This window comes from Vulpes lagopus, chromosome 3, assembly GCF_018345385.1.
Source record: "Vulpes lagopus strain Blue_001 chromosome 3, ASM1834538v1, whole genome shotgun sequence".
Lineage (NCBI taxonomy): Eukaryota > Metazoa > Chordata > Mammalia > Carnivora > Canidae > Vulpes > Vulpes lagopus.
Window position 1 is genome coordinate 44885087 of NC_054826.1, and position 11592 is coordinate 44896678.

Below are 11592 nucleotides of genomic sequence, written 5' to 3' on the forward strand. Positions count from 1 at the left end.
ACTGCCAGAGGCAAGTGATAGGGGGTAGGAGAAGTGGGTTAAAAGAAAAAAAAATTGTTTTAAAGTTTAAAAAGAAGAAAGACTCCCCACCCCCCAAATATGCAATCTAATTCTATACCTTAAGAACTAGAAAAAGGACATCCTGAACCCAAAGTTACTAGAAGGAAGGAAATGAAAAGCAGAAATAGAGAATGAGCAAACAATAAAAAAGATTAACCAAACTAAAAATAGGTCCTTTGAAATGATATTTAAAAATGACAAACCTTTACTACATCAACCAAGGAAAATAGAGGACCCAAATCAACAAAACTATAAATGAAAAAGGAGACATTATAACTGATACCACAGGACTCCGGTGGGGGCAGGGGGAGCAATGAGGGGGCTGAGATGGTGGTAGCCGTTATGTGAAGATGGACTTTCCCAGAGGAAATGACAATGAGCGGACAATCCCCTTCCTGCCAGGGGCCAAGACATTCCATACACCGAGCTTGGGAGATGAGGAATTTGAAATCCCACCTATCTCCTTGGATTCTGACCCCTCACTGGTGTCTCGGATGTGGTTGGCCACTTTGGTGACCTAGAAGACCCCTCCTCCTCTCAGGATGGCAGCTTTTCAGCCCAGTATGGGATCCAGACATTGGACATGCCTGTGGGCATGACCCATGGCTTACTGGAGCAGGGCGGGGGGGGGGGGCTCCTGAGTGGGGGCTTGACCATGGACTTGGACCATTCTGTGGGAACTCAGTATAGTGCCAACCCACCTGTTACAATTGATGTACCAATGATAGACATGACATCTGGCTTGATGGAGCATAGCCGGTTGACCACCGCTGATCAGTCAGAACTGAGTTCTCAACTTGGTTTGAGCTTAGGGGGTGGCACCATCCTGCTACCTGCCCAGTTACCTGAGGATCGTCTTTTAACCACCCCTTCACCTACTAGTTCGCTTCATGAGGATGGTATTGAGGATTTCCGGAAGCAAGTTCCCAGCCAGAAGGCCATTGTGGTGGAAGCAGAAAAAAAGCATAAGGCCCCAAAGAAGAAAAAAAAGAAAGATCCTAATGAACCTCAGAAGCCAGTTTTGGCATATGCTTTATTCTTTCGTGATACACAGGCTGCCCTCAAGGGACAGAATCCCAATGCCACTTTTGGGAAGGTTTCAAAAATTGTGGCCTCCATGTGGGATAGTCTTGGAGAAGAGCAAAAACAGGTGTGTAAGAGGAAAACTGAAGCTGCCAAGAAAGAATATCTGGAGGCTCTGGCTGCATATAAAGACAATCAAGAGTGTCAGGCCACTGTGGAAACAGTAGAATTGGATCCAGTGTCACCATGACAGACGCCTCTCCACCTCCTCTGTTGACCCAGCATCTCCAGCACCAGCCACAACAGAGACCCCTGCCCTGTTCCCTTCCATTGTCGTTAACTCCACTCTTTCCTCCTATGTGGCAAACCAGGCATCTTCTGGGGCTGGAGGTCAGCCCAATATCACCAAGTTGATTACTACCAAACAGATGTTACCCTTTTCTATTACTATGTCTCAAGGAGGAATGGTTACCATTATCCCAGCCACAGTGGTGACCTCCCAGGGAATCCAAACCAGTACAGCCACTATCCAGCCCAGTCAACAAGCCCAAATTGTCACTTGCTCAGTGTTGCAGGCGGCGGCAGCAGCCGCTGCTTCTATGCAACTGCCTCCACCTCGACTACAATCCCCTCCACTGCAACAGATGCCTCAGCCCTGCACTCAGCAGCATGTGACCATTCTGCAGCAGCCTCCCCCACTTCAGGCCATGCAACAGCCTCCACCCTAGAAAGTTCGAATCAATTTACAGCAACAGCCACCTCCTCTGCAGATCAAGATTGTACCTCCACCCACTCTCAAAATGCAGACAACCTTAGTCCCACCAACTGTGGAAAGTAGTCCTGAGTAGCCTGTGAACAACATCCCTGAGGCCTATACAGTAGAGGAAACCTCTCCTGAGATGATCTGTGAGATGATCACAGATGTAGTTCCTGAGGTTGAATCTCCTTCTCAAATGGATGTTGAATTGGTGAGTGGGTCTCCTGTGACATTCTCACCCCAGCCTCGATGTGTGAGGTCCAGCTGTGAGAACCCTTCCATTTTAAGTAAGGACTGGGACAATGAGTACTGCAGCAATGAATGTGTGGTGAAGCACTGCAGGGATGTCTTCTTGGCCTGGGTGGCTTCTAGAAATTCAAACACAGTGGTGTTTGTAGAGTAGTCCTTCCTGTTCTCCAAGCCAGTGAAGACTTATCTGCTGGGAATATGTCTAAGAGCCTCTTTTTAAAACTCGAGCTGAGCTTCTGGTAGTGCCTGATCTCAACCCATGATGGTCTTCGTGCTTCTCCCTTTTCTGTCTCTTCAGCAGAGGCCATAGTGTGGAGCAAGTCCGTGGAGTTTGCTGTAACCTGGAACTGCTTTTTACTTTCAAGTACAAGCAGAGATATCCATGATCATAGCAGAGGAAAGGTGAAGGGAATATGGACAAGCAGAACATAGGGGCGATACTGGTGGGGGGCTGTCTGAGGAAATTCGATATAATTGTCATAGGACATGCCTAAACAATGATTAAAATGATGGGAGAATACTCAGCTTTGAGCCTAGGATAAAACACTGTGCATCCATTTTAAAGGGGATAAAAGGTTGCATTAAATGTTACCCCTTAAACAGGAATGATTGCTATCACACCTATACATTGCTTTGAGAACTAAAGTTTTCAACAGAGTAGGCACACTGGGCTATAGGGAAAATACCATTACCTAGGAGTTTATTTATTTCTCCTTACAAATAATGTTATTTCTGTAGTCCATGACCATCCTTTTTGCAGTTATCCCATTTTATGAGTGTAAAGAGAAGTCTATATCCTTAATATAAGAGGTTTTACCAAAGTCTGAAATAATAAATAATAATAATAATAACTGATACCACAGAAATACAAAGCCTCATTAAGAGGCTACTATGAATAACTATATGCTAATAAACTGCACAACCTAGAGAAATGGATAAACTCTTAAATGGATAAAAGATTGAATCAGTAATCAAAAATCTCCCAAAGAAGAAAAGACCAGACCCAAAGGTTTTACTGGTGAATTTTACAAAACTTTAAAAAAAGAATTAACACCAATCCTTTGGGAACTCTTCCAAAAAGTCAAAAAGGAGGGAACACTCTCAAACTCATTTTAGGAGGCCAGCATTAACCTAAATAAACCAGATACCAAAATCAGAAGAAGAAAAAAAAAAACACTACCAGAAAAGGAAACTGCAGACCAATATCCCTAATGAATATAGATACAAAAATTATCAATGAAATACTAATAAGTTGAATTCAGCAGCAAGCACATTAAAAGGATCATTCACCAGGATCAAGTGGGATGTATTTTAGGGATCCAGAAATAGCTTGACATACACAAATAAGCAATGTAATATATCACAATAACAGAATTTTTAAAATCATATGATCATCTCAATAGATGCAGAAAAACATTTGACAAAAGTCAATATCCATTTGTTATTTTAAAAAAAACTCAAGAAGGAATGTATCCCAACATAGTAAAAGCCACTTATGACAAGCCCGCAGCTAACATCATACAAAGATACTCACTCTTACTATTCCTAATTTACATGGTACTAGAAGTCCTAGCCACAGCAATTATGCAAGAAAAATAAATAAAAGGCATCAAACTTAGGAACAAGTAAAATGGTCTCTATTTGCAGATGACATGATTTTATAGAGAGAAAATCATCAAGACTCCTTCAAAAAATAAAACTGAAATGAGATCTAATCAATTAATTCAGCAAAGTTGCAAGATGCAAAATTAACATAAAGCATCTGTAGCATTTCAATACACTTAAAATGAATTATCTTAAAATTAAGAAAATGATATCATTTACAATAGCAACAGCAACAATAAAATATTTAGGAATTGATTTTAACTCAGGAAGTAAAAGATTTCTCCTCTGAAAACCGTTAAGACCTTGATGAAAGAAATCAAAGAAGACACAAATAGAATGGTATCTTGTGTTCATGGATTGGAAGAATTAATATTATTAAAATGTCAATACTACCAGGGCACCTGGATGGCCCAGTGGTTGAGCATCTGCCTTTGGCTTAGGTCATGATTATGGGATCCCAGGATCAAGTCCTGCCTCAGGCTCCCCGTTAGGAGCCTACTTCTTCTCCCTCTGCCCATGTCTCTGCATCTCTCTCTGTGTCTCTCATGAATATATAAATAGTCTTTTTATAAAAAATGCCAATACTACCAAAAGCTGTGAGGTTTAGGTATTTTTTCTAAGATTTTATTTATGGGCAGCCTGGGTGGCTCAGCGGTTTAGCACCGCCTTCAGCTCCAGGCATGAACCTGGAGTCCCAGGATCGAGTCCCGCATCAGGCTCCCTGCGTGGTACCTGCTTCTCCCTCTGCCTGTGTCTCTGCCTCTCTCTCTGTGTGTGTCTCTCATGAGTAAATAAATAAAATCTTAAAAAATGTATATTTTATTTATTTATTCATGACAGAGAGAGAGAGAGAGAGAGGCAGAGACAGAGGCAGAGGGAGAGAAGCAGCCTCCATGCAGGAAGCCTGATGCAGGACTTGAGCCCGGGTCTCCAGGATCACACCCCAGGCCGAAGGTGGCGCCAAACCGCTGGGCCATTGGGGCTGCCCTCCAAAATAAATTTTTTTAAAAAAATTCATTGTGGTGCCTGGGTGGCTCAGTTGGTTAAGCAGCTGCCGTCAGCTCAGCATGATGCGAGGTCCTAGGATCCAACCCCACATTGGGCTCCATGCTCAGTGGGGAGCCTACTTCTCCCTCTGCCCCTCTCCACACATGTTCTCCCTTGCTCGCTTACTCTCAAATAAATAAACAAAAACCTATAAAAAAAATCTCCTACAACTCAATAGCAAAATTAAAATAATACAATTTGAAAATAGTCAAAGGGGTCACCTGGCCAGCTCAGTCAATTTAGCATGTGACTCTTATCTCAGAGTCATGAGTTTGAGCCTCACATGGGCATAGAGATTACTTGAATGAATATATACATACATAAATGCATACATACATAATAAAATGGGTAAAGTAACTGAACAGACATTTTTACATGAAAAGATTCTCAACATCACTAACTGTGAGAGTAATGCAAATCAAAACCACAGTAACACCTCACATTTGTTAGGATGTCCATCAAACAGATAAAGATTAAATGCTGGCAAGGATGTAAAGAAAAGGGAACTCTTGTGCACTATTGGTAGGACTGTAAATTGGTGCAGGCACTATGGAAAACAACGTGGAGGATCCTCAAAATTTTAAAAATAAGTAATATAGGGCAACCCCAGGAGCGCAATGGTTTAGGGCCGCCTGCAGTCCAGGGTGTGATCCTGGAGACCCGGGATCGAGTCCCACGTTGGGCTCCCTGCGTGGTGCCTGCTTCTCCCTCTGCCTGTGTCTCTGCCTCTCTCTCCCTCTCTCTCTGAGTCTCAAATAAAATCTTTAAAAAATAAAACCTTTTAAAAAATAAAATAAGCAATATATAATCCAGCAATTCTACCTCTGAGAGTATATCCAAAAGAAATAAAAACAGTATGTCAAAGATCTATCTGTATTCCCATGTCCATTCCAGCATTATTCATAATAGCCAAGATATGGAAATAGCCTGTGTGTTCATCAACAGATGAAGGGATGAAAATTTGTTTACACATTTACAATGGAACGTTATTCAGCCATAAAAAATGAGAAAAATCTTGCCATTTGCAATGACATGGATGACTCCTGATGATATTATGCTAAGTTAAATAAGAAAAAGACAAATACTGTATGATTTCATTTATGTGTGAAATCTTTAAAAATAAATAAAAATGAAGACTCACAGAAAAAGAGATCAGATTTGTGGTTACCAGAGGTGGAGGGTAGGTGAAGAAGAATTGGAGGAAGGTGGTCAAAAGGTACAGATTCCCAGTAATAAGCTAAATAAGTACTAAGGATATAATTCACACATGGTGACTATAGATAACACTGCTGTGTGATATTTAGAGAAGCTGTTGAGAGTAAAATCCTAAGAATTCTCATCACAAAGTGAAAATCTTAACAAAAGAAAAAAAAACGTTATATGAGATTACCAATTTTTTTTAATTTAAACATTTTTTTAAATTTATTCATGAGAGAGGCAGAGGCAGAGACATAGGCAGAGGTAAAAATAGGCTCCCTGAGGGAACCCGATATGGGACTCAATCCCAGGACTTTGGGATCACAACCTGAGCTGAAGGCAGATGCTCAACCACTGAGCCACCCAGGTGCCCATGAGATGACAGATATTAACTAAACTTATTAGGGAAATCATTTCATTGTACCCACAGCCTATTATGCTATATAATTTAAATGTATACAGTGATGTATATTAACTACATCTCAAAAAATGTAGGAGGAGGAAGTTAATTTTTTTTTAAGATCTTATTTATTTATTCATGAGAGACACACAGAAAGGCAGAGACATAGGCAGCGGGAGAAGTAGGCTCCCTGCAGAGAGCCTGATGTGGGACTTGATCCTGGGGATTCCAGGATCACACCCTGAGCCAAAGACGCTCACCTGCAGAGCCACCCAGGTGTCCCAGGAGGAAGTCATTTTGAACCAATACTGTAACAAAATCCCATTCCCAAGGATGTGGTAAATTGGGAAATTAAAATCCCACCTTAAATTATCAATGTCTAACGGTGAACACTTATTACTTCTTTATGGTTGGTGCACCCAGGCTAGGGGAGGGCCTTGTCAGCTCTAAGTAGTAGCAATAAACCCAAATGTTGGCAGCCAGAGGTTAGGGACCCCTCTTCTGGTTTTGCCCACTATTCAGTTCCTTCTGCCATCTTAGCAGCCTCACATACTAATATTAATTGTTATAACAATAGTCATGCTTATATATATGATTTACATGTTCTTTCCCATGGTTACATGTTACAGTATATATTCATATATACATATATATGCAGATAGATATGCAGATAGATATGATTATATCTATGGTTACCATAGATTATATCATGGTTATATATATAGTTTGCCTGTTAGCCTCACTCAGGTAACTGAAGATAGGGATTTATATCACTCCAAGTATATTTTAACCATGAATACACACCAGAATCACCCAGCCCCTATTCTCTAGAGGGCTGATTCAGCAGCTGTATAGTCACCCCAGCAGCAGTGCTTTGAGAGAGCATCCCAAGTGGTTTAGAATTGCACGTCTGATGGAAAGCAGCTGGTCAGAGAGGTGGTACAGCCTAAGGATGAAGACACAGAGTTCTAGATTGAGATCCTGGCTCTACCGCTTACTATTTGTATAAGCTTGAACAAGGCACTTAAACCTATCTGTACCTTGTGTGTAAAGGGGAGATAATAGCGCTTGCCTGAGAGTGTTGTGAGGATTAAATAAAACAGGTAGCTCTGAGAACACACCAAGCCCATCATAAATTCTCAGGACACATTGCTTTGTTGGTTTTGTTCATCCCTGCATTCCAGAACAGGCACCAAGCCTGAGACTAGCAGAGTTTAATGTTCAATAAATAATAATGCACAGGAAGCTGTATGATATTAACAAAGAGAAGCAAAAAGAGGAATTAGTAAGGAAAGGGAAAGAGGATAGAAGGATGACCAAGGAGACGGGAAATACATAGGCATGGTAAGAAGTCACCAGCAGTTGGTTCAGGAAACCCTGAAAATCCATCCTCATTGTTGGCACATTATTCATTCTGCCTAATAAAATGTTGGCAAGGTCTTGAACTGAAATTTTCAACTCACAGGATTAAAAATCTTGATGGCCTTCTGCACTTGTCCCAAATGAAGCAACCCAACGTGGCCAAACTTCTGTTTCCAGAGGAAGTGATCATTCTGACTCCACCTTGTAGTTTGCTTTGGATATGATGACTCTAATTTGGGGTCAGGATCCTAATAATTCTGACAGCATTAACTTTTGGACCTGTTTTTTAAAAATTCTACCACTCCCTCCACCTTTGCTTTCTTGTCTGTTTTTCCCCATGGCTGCATGTTTGGTTATATGAATATTCCACTTGAAGTTGGGTGCCCTGTAATCCTAAGAACTCACCTCCTTTATTCCTATCTCCATGCTTTAACACATTTTCTTTCTGAAATATTTTATCTCAAGTGTTTTATCCTTTTCTTTCTGAGATGACTCTATGGAAACAGCAATAGTTTGAAGAATCAAGTAGTCCTGGTTCAGATAAAGCCTCCACCACTTGTCTAGATTTTTGACCCCCTGTGAGCTCAACTGCCCATACATAAAATAATTTCTACCTGTGTCTATGATAATTAAACTGGGATAAGGTATGCAAAGTACCTAGCACAGTTCCTGTCAAAGCATGAGGGGCTTATATCATTTTAGATTAGTTTCAATTGCTAATAACAGAGATTAGAAACAAAAATAGTTTAAATAAGATATGGCCTTATTATCTGTTATTACCTAAAAGGAGTCTAGAGGCTCCATTAATGGCTGGTCTGGATGACCATTGAAGATACCTAATCAACAGAGATCTAGACTTTCTCTGTATGCGCCATCATCCTTGAGGCTCCCATCCTCAAAGTCACCCCATATTTATAATGTGAATGCTAGAGTTCTAAGAATCATAGACATCTTCCACCCAGGGAAAGGGAGGAAAGTGGGAAGAACAAATGGGTACCTATTTCTTAGTGGAGTCAGCTTCCTTTAAGGTTCCCAGGAGACCCCACTGACCACTACCACTTACATCACATTCGCCACCCCTATCTCCAAAGAAAGCTGTGAAATGTAGTTCTTTAGCTGGGTAACAGTGCTGCTCCCTAGAATACAGATGTCTGTAGTATTAGAATTATTCCTTTTCTCCCCATCAAGCTACAATATGGAGCCCCCAGAGCTGTGGCAATGCTTTACAGTTTCTTCATCATTTGACAAGTCAGGGCACTCTGTATATATACAGAAATACAGGAATCAGTAAAACTGATTAAATGTTTAAGTGTTAACTGGTTCAAGTGTGAAGACCTAAGTTCCAGACCAACCCTACTGCTTCATTGTTATGTGACCTTGAGCAAGTATGTAACCTCTCTACTTCAGGTTCAGTTTTCTTATTTGTCAAGTGGTCCTTGTGAGCACCAACTCAGACGGGAGATGCAAATTGCCTAACACAATGCCTATGTATACTAACCCCAACATGTTTAAAGTTATTACCACCACCACCAACATCACCATCATCACTGTTATTGTTAGGTGCTATTGAATTATTAGGTAAGGTTAAGGAGGTACCAGATATCTCTCCACTTCTCTTCCTTCTGCCTGTTTACATCTTCCCTCGACTTCAGTGGTCACCCCAGGGATGTCTGGATTTGCAGTCAATTATGTTGAAAGAGCCTTGGCTCAGTCAGCCTCATTTTATTCACTTCCAGCCATCCACTCAGGACTAGCTGAATCTCAAGAGTCCCTCTCCTCTGCCCCCTAACCAGAGTCTAGTCACCCAGCTCTGCCTTCTGGGACAGGCTCTCTCCTCTGATCAGATCAACTTCTAAATAAATATTAAATTATGTCTAGATGTGTTCCATTATTCCTTTCAAATCTAAGTAAATCAGTTCCTTTGTTGGAATTCTCCAGCCCTCTTGAGGTCTCCCCACTGATGTCTTGCATCCTTGACAGTGGCAAGAGATTTTTCTCTAGATAGACGTACAAGGTTCACATAGCAACAAGCTTTCCTATTCCCAGATCTTTGCAAAATACTGATTTCTAAGATATACTCCCCCACCCTCCTAGATACCTTTACTTGAGGTTTCAGAAGAAATCTTCACACCTACTCTTAAGATCTTTAGCTACTTAGCTGATGATGTGCCAAAAAAGGATTGGAAGTGTGCAAATATACAAATCTTATCTTGTCCTTCACAGTGGCCAAGCAGAGCAGTCAGAACCCCAGTGTCCAGGGCTATTGTGTGTGGCTAATTGATACAATGCACAATTTTCACCATTCACACTTTCTACAACAGGATGACACTCCTTATAATTGTGCAGTGCCTGGCCTACATAACTGGTCACAGCAGCCATGCCCAGCTTAGTCATCTCTGACCATAAGCCTCATTTCTGTGTCCTAGTGCACCCTACAAATATTACCATTTTCTTTATGTACCGTGATGTAAAGGAGTTTAGAAAATACTGCTCTAAATAACTTCAAGGTTAGTTCTTCCTCCAGTGCACACTTGCTTCCTGGCCATGTCAGCCATATCCTCCATAGAAGCTAACATGCCCAGGTGATGTCTCTCAAATAAAGCCCACTGTGTTTTCCTAGGTCCATGGAAGAAATCTCTTGTCCATTGATTATGACCGGAATATTCGAACAGAAAAGATCTATGATGATCACCGGAAGTTCACCCTGAGGATCATTTATGACCAGGTGGGCCGCCCATTCCTCTGGCTCCCCAGCAGTGGGCTGGCAGCAGTCAACGTCTCATACTTCTTCAATGGTCGCTTGGCTGGCCTTCAGCGTGGGGCTATGAGTGAAAGGACAGACATCGACAAGCAAGGCCGAATTGTGTCCCGCATGTTTGCTGATGGGAAAGTGTGGAGCTACTCCTACCTTGACAAGGTAGGTGAATATGCTGCCCCCACTCAGCTGGGACTTTCCCTTATTCACACTGCTCTTTTTAAGATGACCTGATATACTTTACCATAAGACATTTAAAATCTTTGACTCTCTGAGTTCTCTCCTCATGCTCCCATCCTCGCTGGGAGGGAGGAATATCTGAAAGAAAATGTTATTTAAATAACATGCTCAGGGATCCCTGGGTGGCACAGCGGTTTAGCGCCTGCCTTTGACCCAGGGCGCGATCCTGGAGACCCGGGATCGAATCCCACGTCGGGCTCCCGGTGCATGGAGCCTGTTTCTTCCTCTGCCTCTCTCTCTCTCTCTCTCTCTCTCTCTCTCTCTCTCTCTGTGACTATCATAAATAAATAAAAATTAAATAACATGCTCATCACTATTACCATTAAAAGGAGGGGAAAGTTCTAGACACTTGGTAATGGCAAAAAGAATGGATTGTCTGATTTTATTCCAAAAGAAAAAAGAAAAAGTGCTGTTGAAATGGACAAAATCATCCCACTGGCATCACAGCTAATCATTATTTATGAATTGGAAATGCAGTGATTCATTTCTGCCTTGCCTGAAATTAAGTCATTTGGGTAGGGAATTTTGCCTAAAACTCAAGCACATGGAGAAACATCCTCCTATTTGGCCTATTGGCTGAAACAGCCAATGAATTCTCTCTACATAATTCCCTGTGTCTCAAAGTGGCATATTCAGGTCTCCATACCAGAAAGGGTCAGGTTGGAGCAACAGTAAAAAGAGGTCCCTTCAGGGCACAAGTCAAGACTTTTGAAGGCTGTCCTGGTCATCTAAGTCATTAAACAGGGGCTTGCTCAGCTTGAGCCTCTCACCTGTACTCACCTCGGCACAGGTTCCATTTCTATTTCTTCCTTTCTTGCCTCGCCATTACAGCAGTCACTTGCAGACAGGGCTGTGACCTCCTTCATAAGAGTGGGGCTCAGTCCCTATGGTCATCCC

At 41.8% G+C, this 11592-nt stretch overlaps 1 protein-coding gene and 1 pseudogene across 22 annotated transcripts in view; both read left to right on the plus strand.

Annotated features, from left to right (window-relative positions):
* TENM2 (teneurin transmembrane protein 2) overlaps positions 1-11592 on the plus strand; it is a 3550639-nt gene that overhangs the window by 3522764 nt on the left and 16283 nt on the right. For all 22 annotated transcript variants that reach the window (XM_041750467.1, XM_041750468.1, XM_041750477.1 and 19 more), the window contains one exon: positions 10321-10617. In XM_041750467.1, coding sequence (XP_041606401.1) covers positions 10321-10617 — 297 coding nt within the window. The remainder of the gene's footprint in view (positions 1-10320; positions 10618-11592) is intronic.
* Positions 411-2265, plus strand: LOC121488158 (annotated as a pseudogene).